Genomic DNA, 22,183 nt, shown 5'->3' with positions numbered 1-22,183 from the left:
TCTTATCAGAAGGGTATATGCAGTGGCGTAACTACCGCTATAGCAGCTGTAGCGGCTGTTACGGGGCCCGCAGCATGAGGGGGCCCAAGCCATCCGCCGGCACGAGCCCCCCAATGGCCGGAGGCTCCGCTAGCAGCCGCTATGGGTGCTACAGCGCAACGCCACTGAAGGGGTTGTTCCTACAAAAGACATGCATCCCCTATCCACAGGATAGGGGATGCATGTGTGATCGCTGGGACGCCCAGCGATAAGGAGAACAGGGGACCGAAAGTCCCCCGAAGTTCTCCATGACAGACCTCGGACTTCCGGGTTCTGTCTGCAGCTCCATAGAAATGAATTGTGCACTGGTCGCGCTTGTGCCCATGCGTGACCAGCGCACCTTTCATTTTTATTGAACTGCGCAGACTCCGGAAGTCCGAGATTAGTCATCGAGAACTTGGGGGTCTATCGGTCCCCCGTTCTCCTTATCGATGCAAGCGATCACACATGTATCCCCTATCCGTGGATAGGGGATACATCTTTTTTGTAGGACAAACTATAGGCCGTTTTTGTTTGGGGGGGCTATATGGTGTTATCTACAGGGGGGTCTGTATGGCGTTATCTACAGGGGGGACTCTGTATGGCGTTATCTACTGGGTGGTCTGTATGGCGTTATCTACAGGGGGGTCTGTATGGCGTTATCTACAGGGGGGACTCTGTATGGTGTTATCTACAGGGGGGCTGTATGGCCTAATCTACAGGGGGGGATTGGGGCTGTAAGACGTTATCTACAGGGGGCTGTGTATGGTGCTATCTATAGAGGGCGCTATGTGGTGGAATCTATAGGGAGGCACTATCTACAAGGGGGGGGGGGGGGTTGTGTTATACCCAGCGGTGGGGGGGCCCCAGTCAAAAGTTTGCTATGGGGCCCAGGCTTTCCTAGTTACGCCCCTGGGTATATGACCTTTTGCTGCCTATGGAACCTACAGTAGGGCTTTTGGAATATGTAGGTGATTTGGTGGGAGACTCTATGGAGAAGTTAGCTATCGCTAAATATTGTACCATGCCAGGAAGTTAAAAGGATTGTACAGTTTCAGAAAATGTATGTTATTTGTTGTATAATTAAAAGTTATACAATTTTCCAATATACTTTCTAGATTTATTTCTCGCGGTTTTCAAGATCTCTGCTTGTTGTTATTCAGTAGGAACATTCATTGCTTACTTCTAGTAGATAAAGTTCTGTCCATGGTCATGTGATGGACACACAGGGGCTGGGATCGTCCGAAGACACAGTTCTGATACACATACTGTAACGGTAACGAGCCGTGCACCTGTGTGTCCATCACATGACCATGGACAGAATTGTGAATGTTATAGAATTTTTTTTATTTGTTATGTCAAAATGCACTGGATTTTCTGTCATGCTTTGTACTTTTTGCTATAGCTTTCATTTAAAAAAAAAAACAACAGGTTGGATGCTTTACCAGTAAGGTCCGTAAAAAGCACTGTACAAAGCTGTTCCACAAGTAACAGTGCAGAAAATTCATATGTAAGCTATAGTAAGAAAACCAAGATAACTTGGTTAATATGGGCCCAACTTGTTCTTTCAGTGTTTTTTCTATTATTTATGTATACTCATTTGTAAAGGGGGATGCTGCCCCTTTAAATTGAACTGTCTGCCCTGTGCAGCCTCCTTGTTTGTTGGCACCTGCGTTCTGTGTTTCCTCCTATGTGAGGGGATGTTTACATGTATGTGTTATGTGTTTCATGCCTGCCATGTTAACTGCAGCCACTAGGTGTCACTGCAGTATGTGTGACCTAGAGATAGAGCTGCCTAGCAGGAAGTAGGGAAGAGTATGTAGATCAACGTCCCCAACCTCAGTTTTGTTCACTTGCTCCCAACCTAATGTGAAGTGCTATTGTATCGTTGTCATTGAAGTAAACTATAAAAATAAGTGACGTTGTGTCGATTATTCTACAACCACCTACCCCTACATAAATTGGCGTAGTCGGCAGGATCACAGAGGAAAATGGCACAGTCAGCAGTGGCTGATGACCCGAACATGATGTTCCTGGAATTCGCTAAAGAAATTGTGGACTTAGTGAAAGAGCTTGCAATAGAGATTGGCCGACTTAAATGGGCCAGTGCAAGTATTGGACACCGTGCCCATAGATACAGGGGTAGTGCAGCTGAGCCTCGCTTGTGCTGGAGGTGCAATCGGCTTGGACATTGTGCCAGGGAATGCTGGGTCCCAAGGGGCCATAGAGAACAAACGGCTCACATCAAATGAATAGGGACTACTGCCATGGGCAGAGCGGTGGAAAACCCAAATAGAGACCAATCTACGGCCTTGCACAGACTTTCTAGTCACTGCTCCATGGTACTGGCAGGTCAGCCGGTGAACCGGCAACCAAACCAGAAAGAGTTCTTGCCAAGGTACAAGGGAGATTGAGGTGGTTCCACATACGCAAAGGATACGTCTTTATTCACCGGAACGACATCAATAGTGACATGTTTGTCCACTGGACTGCTATAAAGGAAAACCGTACACGCAAGTGCTCTCATAGCTTCTGGAGTGGAGAGCTGGTGGAGTTTGATGTGGTGGAAGGAAATAGAGGAGTAGAGGCTGCCAATGTGGGCCTTGGTGAAAGGGAAAAAAAGTAGATTTTCATTTTCACAGACAAACTCCAATAAATATAGCAAAAGACCTGTTGCGTCAAGATGCTAAATATACCCCTAGATAAATTCCTTGAGAGATGTATTTTCCAAAACCATGTCACTTTTGGGGAGTTTCCACTGTTTTGGCACCACAAGACCTCTTCAATCCTGACATGGTGCCTAAAATATATTCTTTAATAAAAGGAGGCCCCAAAATCCTCTAGGGGCTCCTATGCTTCTGAGGCCGGTGCTTCAGTACATCACCACACTAGAGTCACATGTGGGATATTTCTAAAAACTGCAGAATCTGGGCAATAAATATTGTGTTGCGTTTCTCTGGTAAAACCTTCTGTTACAGAATTTTTTTTTATTACAAATGAATTTCGACAAAAAAAATGAAATTTGTAAATTTCACTTCTACTTTGCTTTAATTCCTGTGAGACGCCTAAATGGATAAAACACTTTCTGAATGCTGTTTTGAATACTGTGAGGGGTGCAGTTTTTTAAATGGGGTGATTTATGGGGTCTATCTAGTACATAACGCCCTCAAAGCCACTTCAGAACTGAACGGGTCCTTGAAAAATAGCCTTTTGAAATTTTCTTTAAAATTTAGGAAATTGCTGCTAAAGTTCTAAGCCTTGTAATGTCCTAGAAAAATTAAATAATGTTCAAAAATCGATGCAAATATAAAGTAGACATATGGGGGATGTTAATTAGCAACAATTGTGTGTGGTATTACTATCTGTTTTACAAGTAGATACATTTAAAATGAGAAAAATCATAATTTTTGCACATTTTCTTTACATTTTAGTGTTTTTCACAAATAAACAATGAATTTATTGACCAAATTTTTCCACTAACATAAAGTACAATATGTCACGAGAAAACAATCTCAGAAACTCTTGGAAAGGCAAAAGCATTCCAGAGTTATTACCACATAAAATGACACTTGGTCCTGAAAGGGTTAAATGGACCCTAATTTCTCACGTCCAAATATCATTTTGTAGCCCCGGGCCTGCATCGCAGGTAATGAAAATCAATGTGGTCGCTATGTGACCTGCATGTTGCTGTGATAAGTCATTGTGTAGCCATAGTCTTATCCATGCACATTCTGTGTGAAGTTTCAGCCACTAGGTGCCGCCCTTCCTGTAATCTGCTGCCCACCCACAGTTTTCAAGCAAAATCTGTGCCTAGTTACAGAGAAGAGAAGATGGCTGCAGGAAGTGTTGGTGTGTCTCTTCACTGCCTGCCAGTACAAGTCTATAGCGGGGGGAGCAGGAGCAGAGAGAGACACTGACACGCTGCCTATACAAGTCTATGGAGAGGGGAAGGGGAGAGTAGAGAGAGACACGCTGCTCATCGAAGTCTATGAAGAGAGGGTGAGGGAGCAGAAAGAGAGAGACAGACACGCTACCCGTAGAATTCAATGGAGAGGGACCAGGAACAGAGAGGAGACACAGCTGCCCATTGAAGTCTATAAAGAGGGGAGGGAGAGCAGGGGGAGGAAACAGAGTCAGAGACACAGACACGCTGCTCATAGAAGTGTAAAAAAGTTGGGGGGAGCAGAGTGAGAGACACAGGCACACACAAAGGTGAGGCAGCTTCTGGTAAGTGTTATATCTCACCCCAGTTCTCGATTCTCAGCTACACTGGTCATTACGGCTGTATAATCTCCTCCATATTGTTGCCTCTTCCATATTTGTGATATATAGAGATAGGATAGCAGGATTCTCATCTACTCTATGTGTGTAGTGTATAGAAGACATTATAGCAGTTAGGCTCCGCTCTCTGGAATAAAGAAAACTTTGAATTAGAAAAAGACCTAAAAAACGGCTTAAAAAAATGCCATCTCAAGTCTTATAATGGCCAAAAATCGTGTTATTCCTCATGTACACACATACGACAGCTTATGCTGACAATCTCCTGAAAAGTTAGGTACCCTTTAAGGTTATCTTATTTTAATGTACTCACTGTGGTGTCTTCTCTAGATTGCTATCAACAAACTAAAGCTGTGATAGCTGAGCATTTAGGACATCGCAATAAACTAATCAACATCCTGCAGAAAAAGCAAAAAGAAGAGCATTTATGCTTCTTAGCCAGGGCTGAGGGGTCTGTAGATGCAGACCACTTTATAAAGGTAAGACATCATTTTACTATCACGTTTTTAGTGTTGCCAGTCATTTAGATAATAAACATTTTACGTAGAGTTTAATTCCTGAAAGTTGTAAATTGTTACTGTTCCTTTAAAACTGTTACTTATTCAGGAGTACCATAAACTTCTAGAAGATCAGAGGGAGCTGCATGGTGCGCTGGAAGATGAAGAGGATTGTAAAGCCATTGATGCTGTCGCTGAGCTTTGCACGGTAATCTCTTATTTTCCTATAGATAAATAAATAGCCAGAAATCCACAACCGGGAGCTGGGTCCTGACCTCAGTTGCCCTCTCTGGCCGGCAGGACCTTCAACTCAAACACCAGATTTCCACAAGAGCATGGAGACTCCGTGTTGTCACCCGCAGGGAGTGCCTTCTGTTGCTAAGCAGTGGCCCAAACATGTACAAGTCGCTGCTTGGCAAACAGAAAAATTATTCATAAGAAAATCTGAAAGACTCCCCAATGACTGATTTACATGCAGTAGCTCTGCCTTTTTTGGGTGTTTCCCTTTTAACAGATATGTCTGTCTACCTAAGCTACATCTTTTATTTTATTTTTTTGCCACAAAACCTTGGGGGGAAAAAGGAAGTAACTTCACAAATAGTCTTGATTAAAAATGTCCTTCCGTTTTATGTGCTTAGCTCCTACCTATGCAGATCTATGTGTCTTCATTGTTAGACAGGGATGATTTTAGGGCCTAGAGCCCTCATTTACTAGGGGATCCTGACAACGGGAACCCCAGGAGCATAAATCCCCCAGTATTTAGCATTTTATGATGATTTTATTTGGAATTTGAACAGCAGTATTACGTGGGCTCTATATGGCAGTATTATGTGGGCTCTTTAAAGGGGATTTCCTATGAAGGACATTTATGACGTATCCATAGGATACGTGATAAATGTCAGATAGATGCGCGTCTCTAGAACGGGGCCCCCTCAACCTCGTTCTACTACTGTATTGTGGCTGAATCGTGTGATTTCCGACCATGAATTACGTCAACAGCGTAGCTCGCTGAGCTACTCTGTTTGCGTAAGTCCCATAGAACTGAATGGTAGTTACAGAAACAGCATAGCTTGCATACTACGTTGCTTCTGTAACTGCCATTCATTATTACGGGACTTATGGACACTGCATAGCTCAGCGAGTTACACTGTTTCCGTAATACCCGACCATGTCCAAACCATGTAATCAGGAAGTGGCCGGGAGTCCGCGTGAGCACAAAAAGCTAGAATGGGGATTAGGGGGCCCCGTTCTAGAGATCAGTGTGGGTTCCAGAGGTGGGATATGTCATACATGTCCTTCATGGGAAAACCCCTTTAAGGGAGTATTATTTGGTTGGGGTGTTATGTTGGCTGTATATGGCAGTATTATCTTGGCGATTTTATGTGGGACGAAAAACTTTTGTCGTGCTATACCTCTCTGAGCCTACCTGCGGGACGGGTGTTGGCATGTATACGAACAGGTGGTTATTGGATGTTTACTTGTGGTTGTGTAAAAGTGCAGCTATCCCACTGATGCCTGTATATTTCATATCCCCAAGGAGCTATATACAGGTGCCTCACAGACATTTGAAAAGCTGGTGAAAAAGCTTTTTCTAAAGACGCTTCCTGAAATTAGTAACTTGACATTAGGAGAGTGTGAAAGTATGAAACATGAGCTGAGACAAAATCTATCTATTGAACTTGAGAAGGCGGAAAATGAAAGAAAGATAAAAATTAAACTCTTCCAGGAGATGCTGGTGCAAGAAAAACAGGTAAATGACACTGAATGCAACAGTTCTAAACAATGTGCAAGGAAAGGAGCGCTCATTTACGCAAGTGTCTAGCGCCATCTAGTGGAGATTTGTCGAGAACTGTCCACATTACAGGCTTTTTGTTTTTAGGAAAAGGGGTTGATGCTGGGTGTTTGTGTGTACACTGAAGAATAATTTTGTAGCATCACATATTGTATGTATGCTCCAAAAAAACTTCTATTCCTGCTGAGCCCTTTGAGTAAGCATTGTGCTCAAGGAAATATTCTCAATGTCGGGAACACAGGATTCCCTATGAACCTCATATATATATATATATATTTTTTTTTTCTACTATGTAAGTACAAGGCAATCAAAATATAGTGATCAACCTGCTGAAAACCTTCGATTTTAATAGAATAAGGTGGCCAGAGAGGGGCTCATTGAGAGAATAGTTTAATGCATAGTAATCTTTGAAATTCTGCACTGATTTTTTTTCTTAATAGATCTTTGTAGTGATCAGAACTCTCCTGTTTAGACATAAGATCTTAAAGATAACATACTGGGTTCCTGCAGCCACCACAAGGGGGAGCTTAGGAGTTTACCTCATACTGTGTTAATGTTTAGATCAAGGTATTGACGATATGCAATAATCTTCTACGCTCCCTCTAGTGGCGGCTGCAGGTAGCTAGGGCTTTGTGCCAGAAAAATGGAGCTGAGACCGCTGTAAATATGTATTAAGAGATTTAACAAAATTTTGGACTTAAAAATGACGTGATGATAAAAGGTGAAGATTCACTTTAAGTTGGGAGAGTATAGTAGTCTTAAAGGTTTGGGGCTGGGTTATTGTTAAAGGAAAGGGAATGACATAGCAAGTCTCCCTTTTTGGTGCTAGTTTATACCACTACATCCCATTCTGGGACCAGAGAGTCCAGGGTCCATGTGCCCACCTTCCCACCCATTGTAGGAGAAAAGCAGTGTGCTCCTCAGTATGCTTTCCCCCTCATTTTTATTCTAATGGTCCAATAACAGGCTTAGCCCCCATTTCCAATGGCTTCTGTATGGTACATATGCCTTTTGGTTTGGGTTTGTAATCTCCAGATCCAGAAATCAGAGAAGTCTCCGCCACCCCCCTCGCCGTCTTGTCTTCCCAATAAAGTCATATTATAAAGACCCCATACACAATAAATAAATTTTGCCCTATTCGTTACCATTGGTCACATCAACAGGTTGCTGTAGTAATAAATATAGTGTAAATCTCTTGAGATGTGGCTGCGTGATAAACTGGGAATGATTCCTGCCACAACTAAATTGACATTTCCTTTTGTTAATTTGTTCATTCATTTAAATTCGTCAGGGGTGATTTGTTTTCTCTTTTCTGTCTCTTTTAAGAAGCGGATGACATTAATTCTCAGGTAGCGTCGAGCGTCACTAAGATGACAGGTGTTACTAAGCCGAGATCCAGACGTCTCCCGGCACCTTGCAATGTCTAATTAATGTGATTGTCGAGAGAGAAGTAATTAATCCTGTCACTTAGTCTACGCAGTATTAGCAGTGACCTGACCTATGACTAAATACAAATGTTAACATTAACATTGAGTCTTATTACTAGAGAAATAACATTTACTGTATGTTATAACATGGTGTATAGAGTCAGACTTCTCTACTGCATTACCCAGTGGTACAGAGGTTCTGGGTATTGGAAGTCTTGTACAAGTGCAGCACATTGACTAGGGTCAAATGTGATGTTGCAATGGGCCAACATGATGTCTCCTGAAAAAAGCCAAGCGTGACCTTCTAGAGTCAAAGGCATACACTAGGGTCACAGTCTTTTCTTTTTAGCGATTGGGGGTGATCCAGGAGGTTGGACCTTTACCGTTGAGGCATTTACGGCATATTCTATCACATAGTTGCCAATATTTTTATTTTTTTTCCCGGGACACTTAGGGTGTAGCTTCTTTGGTAAGTGTGTCGTATGTGGGTGTGGCTTATCTGGTGGGAACAGCTAATGGGGCATGGCTTTCTTCACAGAATTTCTGCATACAAATAAACAAACAAAAATGTCTGCACTAGTTTGGCTGACAACTACTATGGTGGCCGGTATCTCTCTGGTTATCCGGATGTTTACAGGCAGGTGATGTCTCACTTTATCACTAGGGCTAAGTGATATGTGCTGACCAATACTGGTAGTGTAAAAAACAGCATAGATCGTGCCCCTTGTAGATGGTGCTCCACACTGCCCCCAGTAGATAATCTCACACTGCTCCCTGTAGATATTGCTACACACTTCTTCCTGTAGATAGTGCCACAGTGCCCACGGTAGATAGCGCCACATGGCCCCACGGTAGATAGCGCCACATGGCCCCCCTGTAGGTGGTGGCACAGTGCCCCCTGTAGGTGGTGCCACACTCCCTATAGGTAGCTCCATTGTGGCTCCCTCTATGAGTGGAATCCCCAGCCAGAGTGTTGCCGATGTTCTGGCCGGAGATTCCTCTCCTGGAGGAGCCCCTGACGTCACTATCCATATATGGACATTGACGTCAGGGACTCCTCGAGCATCACAACGCTCTGGCTGGGGATTTTACTTCTAGAGGGAGACCCAATGGAGCTATCTACCGGGAGGAGGGGTGTAGCTGTAATGGCAGGAAGGAGGTGAAGGGAAAGTGAGCCCTAATCTACCCACCGCCCTGTCCCTGCCTACTTGCAACGACCCGCCCTAGGCGACAAGGTACAACTGGGCGGCGGTCCCTACGCTGTCTAAGTGCACAGGAAAACAAACAGGGAACATGCAAGGGAAGGGGCAGTAGCCACGGAACGCCACGAGGAAACGGAGCGGCGAACGGACAGTCAGGACCAGGACGAAGTGAGTACACCCAAGCGGGCAAGGAGACAGAAGCAAGCCAGGGGCAAAGCAAAGCAGGTCAAGCAGAACTGCAGCAAGGCAGAAGCACGGCAGAAGCAGGCTGGAGCAAGCAGCAGTGGGGCCAGGAATCCAAAAGAATTACAAGCACTGAGGGAGAGAACAGGGCAGGTAATAAAGGACAGGGGGCGGAGCTAACTCCGACAGACCAGGCCGCGATAGGCTCTCCCACTCCTGAGCCTGCCACCCTGGTTGGTGGGAGATGGTGTCAGTCGAACAGGTCTGGCCTCAGGTGTGGATTGATTAATCCCAGGAGTATACCTAGATGAAGTACCTGGCAGATCCCTAACAGTACTCCCCCTTTTATGAGGGGCCACCGGACCCTTACTAAGGGGGCCCGGTTTAGTGGGGAAGAGAAGGTGGAACCTCCTGATCAATACCCCAGCGTGAACATCACGGGCAGGTACCCAAGTCCTCTCCTCCGGCCCGTATCCTCTCCAATGGACCAGGTACTGGAGGGAGCCCTGGACCATCCTACTGTCCATAATCTTGGCCACCTCGAATTCCACCCCCTCAGGGGTGAGAACGGGAACAGGAGGTATCCTCGAGGGGGACCAGGACGGGGAGCAGCGTTTAAGGAGGGAGGCATGGAAGACGTCATGTATGCGAAATGATGGGGGGAGCTCCAGACGGAAGGATACAGGGTTGAGGACTTCAATGATCTTATAAGGTCCAATAAATCGGGGAGCAAACTTCCTGGACGGGACCTTAAAGAGGCTCTGTCACCAGATTTTGCAACCCCTATCTGCTATTGCAGCAGATAGGCGCTGCAATGTAGATTACAGTAACGTTTTTATTTTAAAAAAACGAGCATTTTTGGCCAAGTTATGACCATTTTTGTAGTTATGCAAATGAGGCTTGCAAAAGTCCAAGTGGGTGTGTTTAAAAGTACAAGTCCAAGTGGGTGTGTATTATGTGCGTACATCGGGGCGTTTTTAATACTTGTACTAGCTGGGCGCTGTGAAGAGAAGTAACATCCTCTTCTCTTCAGAACGCCCAGCTTGTGACAGTGCAGACCTGTGACGTCACTCACAGGTCCTGCATCGTGACGGCCACATCGGCACCAGAGGCTACAGCTGATTCTGCAGCAGCATCAGCGTTTGCAGGTAAGATCGACTTACCTGCAAACGCTGATGCTGCTGCAGAATCAGCTGTAGCCTCTGGTGCCGATGTGGCCGTCACGATGCAGGACCTGTGAGTGACGTCACAGGTCTGCACTGTCACAAGCTGGGCGTTCTGAAGAGAAGAGGATGTTACTTCTCATCAGAGCGCCCAGCTAGTGAAAGTATTAAAAACGCCCCGATGTACGCACATAATACACACCCACTTGGACTTGTACTTTTAAACACACCCACTTGGACTTTTGCAAGCCTCATTTGCATAACTACAAAAATGGTCATAACTTGGCCAAAAATGCTCGTTTTTTTAAAATAAAAACGTTACTGTAATCTACATTGCAGCGCCTATCTGCTGCAATAGCAGATAGGGGTTGCAAAATCTGGTGACAGAGCCTCTTTAAGGCGCAAGTTCCTGGACGACAACCAGACCAAATCCCCGACGACAAACCGGGGGTTAGCAGAACGTCTACTATCCGCCTGAATCTTTTGTGCGCTCTGGGACGCCTCTAGGTTCTTCTGAACCTGGGCCCAGACAGTGCACAGTTCCCGATGAACATCCTCTACCTCAGGATTATTGGAACAACCAGGGGAGACGGAGGAGAATCTTGGGTTAAACCCGAAATTACAGAAAAACGGGGAGACCCCTGACGAGTTACTGACCCGGTTATTCAAGGAAAATTCAGCAAGGGGAAGGAATGAGACCCAATCGAATTGACAGTCAGAGATGAAACACCTTAAATATTGTTCCAGGGATTGGTTGGTCCTTTCCGTTTGGCCATTAGTTTCGGGATGGAAGGCGGAGGAGAAGGACAGATCAATCTCCAACTTTTTACAAAAAGCTCTCCAAAATAAGGAAACAAATTGTACCCCTCTGTCAGAAACGATATTGACTGGGGCCCCATGGAGACGCAGGATGTGTTTCACAAACAAAGAAGCTAACGTCTTGGTGTTAGGTAGCTTCTTAAGGGGCACAAAGTGGCACATCTTGCTGAAGCGGTCGACTACCACCCACACCACCGACTTGCCCTGAGATGGAGGCAAATCGGTGATAAAATCCATGGAGATATGGGTCCAAGGTCTCTGGGGAATGGGCAAGGAACGTAGTAGGCCCGCAGGTCGGGACCTAGGGGTTTTGGACCTAGCGCAAACCTCACAAGCGGTGACGTAAGCCCTAACGTCTTTAGGCAACCCAGGCCACCAATAGTTTCTGGTAATGAGGTGTTTGGTGCCCAAGATGCCAGGATGACCAGATAGAGCGGAGTCATGGTTTTCCCTGAGTACCCTCAGCCGGTATTGCAGGGGAACAAACAGTTTGTCCCCAGGGACGTTCCCGGGAGCTGCACCCTGATCAGCCGCGATATCAGAAGCTAAATCAGAATCCGTGGCAGAGACGATTATACCAGGGGGTAAAATACAAGCAGGATCCTTCTCAGAAGGAGGATTGGCCATGAAACTACGTGACAGAGCATCAGCCTTAATATTCTTGGACCCAGCCCTATAGGTAACCAAGAAATTAAATCTGGTAAAGAATAGTGCCCACCGAGCTTGTCTAGGATTAAGCCTCCGGGCCGATTCTAGGAAAACCAGATTCTTGTGATCCGTAAGGACCGTTACCTGGTGTCTGGCCCCCTCCAGGAAGTGCCGCCACTCCTCAAAAGCCCATTTAATGGCTAGAAGTTCGCGGTTGCCAATATCATAGTTACTCTCCGTGGGCGAAAACTTCCTAGAGAAGTAAGCACAGGGGCGGAGATGGGTGAGGGAGCTGGTACCCTGGGACAAGACGGCCCCCACTCCCACCTCGGAAGCGTCAACCTCCACAATAAATGGCTCCTCTTGGTTGGGCTGAATCAGCACGGGGGCCGAGATAAAGCACTTCTTGAGGGTCTCAAAGGCCTGGACGGCCTCAGGGGGCCAATGGAGGACATCAGCACCCTTGCGGGTAAGGTCCGTAAGAGGCTTAGCGACGACCGAGAAGTTGGCAATAAATCTCCTGTAATAGTTGGCGAACCCTAAAAAACACTGTAACGCCTTAAGGGAGGCAGGTTGGACCCATTCCGCCACAACCTGAACCTTGGCAGGGTCCATGCGGAATTCATGAGGAGTGAGGATTTGCCCTAAAAATGGTATCTCCTGTACCCCAAAGACACATTTTTCAGTCTTAGCAAACAGATTATTCTCCCGAAGGACCTGGAGCACCTTCCTGACATGCTCCACGTGGGAGGACCAGTCCTTGGAAAACACCAGTATGTCATCAAGGTACACAACAAGAAAATTACCCAGGTACTCTCTCAGGATTTCATTAATAAAATTCTGGAAGACAGCAGGGGCATTACACAACCCAAAGGGCATGACCAGGTATTCGAAATGACCCTCGGGTGTGTTGAACGCAGTTTTCCACTCATCCCCCTCTTTGATGCGGATAAGGTTATATGCCCCCCGTAGATCGAACTTAGAAAACCATTGGGCTCCCTGAACCTGATTAAAAAGATCCGGAATCAAAGGAAGTGGGTACTGGTTCCTTACGGTGACCTTATTCAGGTTACGATAATCAATGCACGGCCTAAGACCACCATCCTTCTTCCCCACGAAGAAGAAGCCAGCACCTACAGGAGAAGTCGAGGGGCGAATGAAACCCTTGGCCAGGCATTCTTGGATATACACCCTCATGGCTTCACGTTCAGGACATGAAAGATTAAATATCCTACCCTTAGGAAGCTTGGCACCAGGCACCAAATCGATAGCGCAATCGTAATCTCTATGGGGGGGCAACACCTCGGAGGCCTCCTTAGAAAACACATCGGCGAAGTCCTGAACAAACTCAGGAAGCGTGTTTACCTCCTCCCGGGGAGAAATAGAGTTAACTGAAAGACATGACGTCAGGCATTCATTACCCCATTTGGTGAGATCCCCAGTATTCCAATCAAACGTGGGATTATGCAACTGCAACCAGGGAAGGCCTAAAACCAGATCAGACGATAATCCCTGCATCACCAGTACAGAGCACTGCTCCAAATGCATGGAGCCAACCAGGAGTTCAAAAACAGGAGTATGCTGAGTAAAATAACCATTAGCAAGGGGAGTTGAGTCGATTCCTACTACAGGGATAGGATAAGGTAAATCAATACAAGGCATCTTTAGAGACATAGCAAATTCCACAGACATGATATTAGCAGATGACCCTGAATCCACGAAAGCACTGCCCATGGCAGCCCGGCCAGCAAACGAGACCTGAAAGGGAAGCAAAATTTTATTGCGTTTCACATTAACGGGAAATACCTGTGCGCCCAAGTGACCTCCCCGATGATCACTTAGGCGCGGAAGTTTTCCGGCTTCTTATTCTTGCGCCTGGGACAGGTGTTCAGTAGATGCTTGTCGTCCCCACAGTAGAAGCAGAGACCATTCATTCTGCGAAACTCCCTACGTTGTCGAGGGGACATGGAGGCCCCGAGTTGCATAGGTACCTCCGAGTCCTCCGTGGAGGGGCGAGGAGACGGGACCTCGGGGGGGATCGCAGAAGAGTCAGAGGGGAGCACACTGAAGCGTTCTAGCTGACGTTCCCTGAGACGTCGGTCAAGTCGTACTGCTAGGGCCATAACCTGGTCAAGGGAGTCAGACGAGGGGTAGCTAACCAGCAGATCCTTCAGGGCGTCAGATAATCCTAACCTAAACTGGCACCTTAGGGCCGGATCGTTCCACTGAGAAGCTACGCACCACCTCCTAAAATCAGAACAGTATTCCTCAACCGGTCTCCTACCCTGACGTAAGGTCACCAGCTGACTCTCGGCTAAAGCAGTCCTGTCAGTCTCGTCGTAAATGAGTCCGAGGGCAGAGAAAAAACGATCAACAGAGGAAAGTTCAGGGGCGTCAGGAGCCAAGGAGAAGGCCCACTCTTGGGGCCCTTCCTGGAGTCGGGATATGATGATACCCACCCGCTGGTTCTCGGAACCTGAGGAGTGGGGCTTTAGGCGGAAATACAGTCTGCAACTCTCCCGGAAGGAGAGAAACGTCTTACGGTCCCCTGAGAACCGGTCAGGTAACTTGAGGTCGGGTTCTAGAGGTGAGGTGAGGGGTACTACTAAAGCAGCGTCACCCTGATTGACCCTTTGGGCCAGGGCCTGGACCTGTAGGGAGAGGCCCTGCATCTGCTGGGTCAGGGTCTCAAGGGGGTCCATGATAGCGTCAGCGTAGGAGAAATGGTAGACTAGGTAAGGGCTTGTAATTATGTAATGGCAGGAAGGAGGTGAAGGGAAAGTGAGCCCTAATCTACCCACCGCCCTGTCCCTGCCTACTTGCAACGACCCGCCCTAGGCGACGAGGTACAACTGGGCGGCGGTCCCTACGCTGTCTAAGTGCACAGGAAAACAAACAGGGAACATGCAAGGGAAGGGGCAGTAGCCACGGAACGCCACGAGGAAACGGAGCGGCGAACGGACAGTCAGGACCAGGACGAAGTGAGTACACCCAAGCGGGCAAGGAGACAGAAGCAAGCCAGGGGCAAAGCAAAGCAGGTCAAGCAGAACTGCAGCAAGGCAGAAGCACGGCAGAAGCAGGCTGGAGCAAGCAGCAGTGGGGCCAGGAATCCAAAAGAATTACAAGCACTGAGGGAGAGAACAGGGCAGGTAATAAAGGACAGGGGGCGGAGCTAACTCCGACAGACCAGGCCGCGATAGGCTCTCCCACTCCTGAGCCTGCCACCCTGGTTGGTGGGAGATGGTGTCAGTCGAACAGGTCTGGCCTCAGGTGTGGATTGATTAATCCCAGGAGTATACCTAGATGAAGTACCTGGCAGATCCCTAACAGTAGCGGTGTCGAACGGGTGGGGTGTGTGGGGTGCTATCTTCTGGAGGGGTCGCACTATCTACAGGGGGTTGTGTGTGGCGCTTTCTACAGGGGTGTGTGCGGCACTTTCTATGTGGGGTTATGTAGGGCGCTACCTATGGGGGGCTGCGTGGGGCGCTATCTACATGGGGGTCACTTTATACAGGGGGGTGTCACTATCTACAGGGGATTCCGGTCCAGGTGGAGCCCCTTACCTCACAGTCCATAAATGGACAGTGATGTCAGGGGCTACCTCTAGAAACGGAATCCCCGGCAAGAGCGTCGTCAACTCTCTGGCCAGGGATTTAGCTCCAGGAGGAGTGAATGGCAGAGCAGGAAGCAGATAGTTTCCTGCTGTGACATAATATTCAATTGTATCTACGTCCTGAGGACGCAGATGCAATTAAATAAGGCAGTTGCCAGGGCACGTCCGGGACAGTAACTTGCTTGGACTGTCTCTGTAAATTTGGGACAGTCCCGCCAAATTCGGGACTGTTGGTAACTATGCTATGGAGAAATCCAACTTCCTAAATAAGAAGACTATGGGGTGTTGAAGACTAATATGTCTTGTTCCTTACAGCAATGACTATCACCCTTTTGGCTTCTCACAGTTGTTACCTAAACTAAAGTTTTATTATATTACTACACATGAGTACTTATCGGGCCAGGGGGGACACAGAGAGCAGATGGCCCATAGCAAGAACAGTATAATGTAAAACGCTCTTTCTCTAGTTCATCATAGAGCAACACCCTTAAAGGAGTTATCTGGAGGCAAAAAATTACAGAGCGTTGATTTCCTTATTTAATAAGAAAGCACTTACTAATATACTTGTACTTTAAATTCTACATGGCACCGCCAGATCAAAATCCAGTCACGTGGTTCCGGTATAGTTTCCTCGGTCTTGGTGACGTGCCGACACAGCTTCATGTGACTGAGGGAGCCAAGGAGAGCGGAGGAGGACTGGATGAGTGGATTCAGAGTAGAGCCCGGTGTGCTGACAGCTATGGCCTGAGATGCTTCTCTGGAGTTTTGGTTGTGTGGAGCGGCGGCTGATCGGTCTCCTGTCTGTCATCAGTAGTATTGACGCTCCTGCCAATATGCATAGTATCACCACCGTCTTATGCACCCTATACAGATTGACAGAGCAGTGTCTGCCCGTTCCCTCTATTCATGGCATGTGTCATCCATATAGCGGTAGTGGCTAATGATGTTGATGACAGGAGAAGACCGATTATTGGCTGCTCCATACAGTCCACACTCTTGAGAAGCATCTCGGGCCATAGCTGTCAGCACACAGGTCTCCCCCAGGGCTCTACTCTGAATCCACTCGTTCAGTCTTCCCGGCTCTCCTTGGCTCCCGCAGTCACGTCAAGCTGTGTTGGCATTTCACCAAGACCAAGGAAACGATACAGCTACCGGGGCCACGTGACTGGGTTGTGATCTGGTGGTACAATGCACAATTAAAAGTGCAATTATATTATTAAGTGCTTTCTTATTATGTTAGGAAATCAATTGTCTGTAATGTTTTGCTTCTGGATAACGCCTTTAAAGGGGTTTTCCCAGTAAGAACATCAGGATGGGTGATGTATGATCGCTAAGGGTCCGACTGCTGGCACTCTAACGATTACTAGTACAGAGGTCCCATGTTCCCCGTTGAATGGATTGGCAATGGAGCACACACTCTGCCACTCTATTCAAAATCCATGGAACTAGCGGAGACCGCTGTTTTAGTCAGCCCCATAGACATAACATTTTTACTATTGTCATCATTGCTAGATCACAGAACAGTTAAACTGGTTTTCTGTTTTCAGTAAATACATTTTATTTTTTGAATGATGAAAAGTTATAACCTTTTTAAATATACTTTCTGTATCAATTCCTCACTTTTTCAAGATCTCTGCTTGCTGTCATTCAATATAAGCCTTTATTGTGGATAGGATTCTCTCCTGGTTATGTGATGGACACACAGGTACATGACTCGCTACAAGACACAGCTCTACTACCTGTACTGCACCTGTAAGCAGTCCTGTACCTGCCGACGCATATGGTCCATATTCTGAACCCACCTGCAAACTTCGGAATAGAGCCTAAAAGTGACAGTCAAGAAGAAGTTACAGTCAGAAAGACTGACACACTTCCCATTGTGCTCCATGACTCCCATCATGCGTCCATTGCATAGATCCCTGTAATATGGCTGATTTCACTGATGTTGTTTACGACAACATGTCCCACTACAAAGACCTGCATCTTAATAATTTCATGAAGAAAAAGCAATTACCTTGGCAATTTGAGGGTTAACCGTCAGGGATGAAAATGCTTTGCATAATCTGGCACATTGTAAATAGACATTTTCAGTCCTGTCTCACATTGTATTGCAGAAAAATGTATTTTATTCAGGAGATAAATGATGCATAAGGATGTGATGTGACTGGTCAGACACACATTGTACCGCTTCAGATAGAATATAAATAACCTGTTACCGATCATTTACTGGATTATCTATTTACATAGTATTGCCTTCCACGTCTTCTATATTTTCATATACAGCAGAATTTTGGTTTCAGAATTTTTATTTTTGTGAATTTTATGCTGACCGATTTATATAGTTGTAGCGTCCATGGCCGCGGGCCGTTGGGTTTACTTACCTCCCGACGCCCGCAGCCATGGATCCGTGAGCGCTGGTCCCCATCTCCTTCCTAGGAGACGCCAGCGCTCACTTCCGCTCCGGTCTGCTGTGTCCCGTAGGATGCACGCGCATGCTTTTGCCCGGCCTTAAAGGGCCAGCGTGCGCACCAAGGAGATCGTCGTTGTCATCATCATCAACTGCCACGATTTCCTAGTCTATAAGATCCTTCTGATCCTTGCCTGAGCGTTATTAGTTTTCCCAGTCTGTCTTGCAAATGGTCCCTTAGTGTTTCCCGTTCCAGTTGTTACCCGTGCCTTGTTCCCTGTTCCTGTTTCCCGTGCTGTGCCTTTAGTATCAAGTCGTGCCATGTCCGGAGGAATCCGCCACGTCCTGTGCCATCTGCCACGTCTGGAGGAATCCGCCACGTCCTGTGTCATCTGCCACGTCCGGAGGAATCCGCCACGTCCTGTGTCATCTGCCACTTCCGGAGGAATCTGCCACGTCTGGCGCAACCTGCGGTACCTGTGTCATCCGCCACGTTTGGCGTTATCTGCTGCAACCGTCTCCATCAGTGCCAGAGCTGTGGCCACCGTCTGGACTATCCAGGTACCCTTGTGCGGGACATTGTATTGCTGGGGTTTCCTGTTGTTTGGCCAGCTGCCTCCCCGCTACGGCAGTACGGCCTAGTGGGTCCACTACCCGGTCCGTGACAGTACGCTCAGGCCATGGACCCCGCTGGTCAACCTGAGACCTTGACGACACAAGCCATGCTGGCCGAGATGGAGGATCTCCAGTCACGACAAGACCAGCTCCTCCTGTCGATGAACGCCATAGCCCATCGGCTGCTTGCTCCAAATATAGTCGTCACCGCACCCATTCCGGCGGTTCCTCCTGCTACACTTCTGGTCTGTATGGGTACCAATCCCCTGTGTTTCTTGCCGCTACCTCCACGCTATGACGGAGATCCGAGGTCCTGCAGGGGATTTTTGAATCAGTGCCTGATCCACTTCAGACTACACGCCAGGTCCTTCTCTTCGGATGACGTCAGGATCGCCTTCATCATCTCTCTCCTTACTGGCAAAGCCCTGGCATGGACTAATCCTCTGTGGGAACATCAGGGACCAGAGACCCGTGACTTGCAGTGCTTCTTACAGACCTTCCGCTCAATCTATGAAGAACCTGGGAGAATTTTTTCAGCTGCTGCATCAGGGAGACTTCTCCGTGGACGAGTATGCCATTCAGTTCCGTATCCAGGCTGCTGAATTGACCTGTAAGAACGAGGCTTTGGTGGCCACATTCTGGCAGGGACTGTCTTCAGGGATCAACGACGAGCTGGCTGCTCGCGATCTGCCATCTACCCTGGACTATCTTATCCTTCTTGCCACCCGGGTTGACATGAGGATCCGGGAGCGTTCCCAAGAGGTTCTCTGGGAGAGAGAACTTCCTAGGCTGGATTCTACTTTTCAGCAATCCTCCTCAGTCGTCCCACCAAAGGATCAGATGCAGAGTAGTTATGTCAAATTGTCTACCCAGGAGAGATAACGCAGACGCACTTCTGGACTTTGTCTGTATTGCAGCCTCGGAGGCCATATTGTGCGCCTGTGTCCCCAGAGGCCAGAGAGACCCCATTGCCTAGGACTGATTGGAGAGACAACCCTAGATGGAACGGTACCTAATAAAGCCTTCTGTTCCAAGTTGACTATTCCTGTGACCCTAGTATCCGGCGAGAGGACGCATCAAGTTTCTGCCTATCTTGACTCTGGTTCTGCTGCAAACTTCATCCAGAAAGAGCTCGTGGATCATCTTCAGTTGCCCACAGTCCCCCTAGAGACATCTTTGGCTGTTGCCTCAGTTAATGGACTGCCTCTGCCTGATCCCATCGTTTCCAAAACCAAGCCTTTAAAGCTCCAGGTTGGAGTCCTTCATTCTGAACTAATTTCTTTCCTTGTTTTGCCCAAGGCCATCAATCCTGTTCTACTAGCCCTGCCTTGGCTTCGACTACATGCCCCAGTTCTGGACTGGAATTCTGGAGAGGTTCTCCAATGGGGCTCCAAGTGCCATGGTCATTGTCTGTTGCAGATCCATCCTGTCAAGCCTCCTCTGCCTCAGTCATTGGCGGGACTGCCTCCCCAGTTTGCTCAGTATGCAGATGTTTTCAGCAAAAGGGAGGCTGAGACGCTGCCTCCACATCAGACTTATGACTGCCCCATTGAACTGGTTCCTAATGCCTCTCTTCCCCGTGGCCGAGTGTATACTCTCTCCTTGCCTGAGTCTCTATCCATATAGGCCTATATCAAGGAGAATCTGGAGAGGGGTTTCATACGAAAGTCTTCCTCCCCGGCCGGGGCTGGATTCTTCTTCGTTAAAAACAAGGACGGATCCCTTCGACCCTGCATTGACTACCGTGGTCTCAACCAGATCATGGTCAAGAACAAATACCCGTTGCCACTTATATCTGAGCTGTTTGATCGCATACGAGGAGCCAAAAAAAATTCTAAGCTAGACCTACGGGGGACTTATAATCTAGTCCGGATTCGCCGGGGTGATGAATGGAAAACGGCTTTTAACACCCGGGACGAGCACTACGAATATCTAGTGATGCCTTTTGGACTGTGTAACGCTCCCGCAGTGTTTCAGGAGTTCATTAATGATATCTTCCGAGATCTCCTCTATGTCTGTGTTGTTGTTTATCTCGATGATATTTTAATTTTCTCCCCAGATCCGACGACTCATTGGAGGCATGTCCGTCAGGTTCTACTACGATTAAGGGAGAATCATTTATATGCCAAGCTGGAGAAGTGCGTCTTTGAGAAGAGTTCTCTGCCCTTCCTGGGCTACATCATCTCGGATCAAGGCCTCAAGATGGATCCTGAGAAGGTGAAAGCTGTCGTGGAGTGGCCAGGTCCTCAAGGCTTAAGGGCCATACAGCGGTTCCTGGGATTCGCCAATTTCTACCGGCAGTTTATTCCTAACTTCTCTTCTCTGACGGCTCCCATCTCTACCCTTACCAAGAAGGGTGTGAATGCCAAGGTGTGGACCCCAGAGGCAGAGTCCGCATTTATTAGCCTCAAGAAAGCCTTCACTTCAGCTTCGATTCCCCCATCATCCTGATGCATCTCGGCAGTTCTCACTGGAAGTGGACGCCTCCTCTGTTGGTGCAGGTGCACTTCTGTTCCAGAGGAGCTCCAAAGGAAAGGCAGTAGTATGTGGCTACTACTCAAGACTTTTTTCTTCTGCTGAGCGCAATTATTCCATTGGAGATCGGGAGCTACTGGCTATCAAATTGGCCCTGGAGGAGTGGAGACATCTTCTGGAGGGTGCTGCTCACCCCATCCTGATCTTCACCGACCACAAGAATCTCACTTAATACTCAATACTCTATTGGAGATCGGGAGCTGCTGGCCATAAAATTGGCTCTGGAGGAGCTCACCCCATCCTGATCTTCACCGACCACAAAAACCTTACCTACCTTCAGAATGCACAACGACTGAATCCCCGTCAAGCCAGGTGGTCGCTGATCTTCACCCGTTTTCAGTTTGTGCTCCACTACCGTCCCGCGGACAAGAATGTGAGGGCCGATGCCCTGTCCAGATCGTTTGAGACGGAAAACATGGTGGAGTCCCTTCAGACTATCATAGACCCGTCCTGCATTGTCACTGCTAATCCTCTGCAGGTTAGAGACATCCCTACTGGGAGGACTTTTGTTCGGTTGGCAGACAGGAGAAGAATTCTCCGCTGGGGACACAGTTCTAAACTGGCTGGGTACACTGGTGTCCGTAAGACCCAAGACTTGATTGATCGTCACTTCTGGTGGCCGACGCTACCTAAAGATGTTCTGGACTATGTCTTGTCTTGCACGGTGTGTGCCTCTATCAAAGTTACTCACTCCAAGCCTGCCGGCCTGCTTCAAACTCTGCCTGTACCCAATGCCCCCTGGCAGCACATTGCGATGGACTTTGTCTCAGACCTTCCCCCCTCAGCAGGATACAACACCGTCTGGGTGGTGGTGGACCGGTTCTCTAAGATGGCAAATTTTATCCCGCTGACCGGCCAACCTTCTGCTCCTCGACTGGCGAGTCTCTTCATTCTACACATCTTTCGCTTGCATGGCTTGCCTCTACACATTGTGGCTGACCGGGGGTGTTCAGTTTACTTCAAAGTTCTGGAGAGCCCTCTGTAAA

At 47.6% G+C, this 22,183-nt stretch overlaps 1 protein-coding gene across 1 annotated transcript in view; it reads left to right on the top strand.

The window, feature by feature from the left end:
• EVC (EvC ciliary complex subunit 1) overlaps window positions 1-22,183 on the top strand; it is a 115,607-nt gene that overhangs the window by 42,744 nt on the left and 50,680 nt on the right. Inside the window, exons 10-12 of the mRNA XM_075857996.1 lie at window positions 4,627-4,775; window positions 4,903-5,001; window positions 6,331-6,543. Of these exons, the coding sequence (XP_075714111.1) occupies window positions 4,627-4,775; window positions 4,903-5,001; window positions 6,331-6,543 (461 nt within the window). The remainder of the gene's footprint in view (window positions 1-4,626; window positions 4,776-4,902; window positions 5,002-6,330; window positions 6,544-22,183) is intronic.

The sequence above is a fragment of the Rhinoderma darwinii genome, chromosome 1 (genome assembly GCF_050947455.1).
Source record: "Rhinoderma darwinii isolate aRhiDar2 chromosome 1, aRhiDar2.hap1, whole genome shotgun sequence".
NCBI classification, from domain to species: Eukaryota; Metazoa; Chordata; class Amphibia; order Anura; family Rhinodermatidae; genus Rhinoderma; species Rhinoderma darwinii.
The sequence above is the reverse complement of the archived record's forward strand: the minus strand, read 5'-3'. Positions and strand labels throughout refer to the sequence as shown.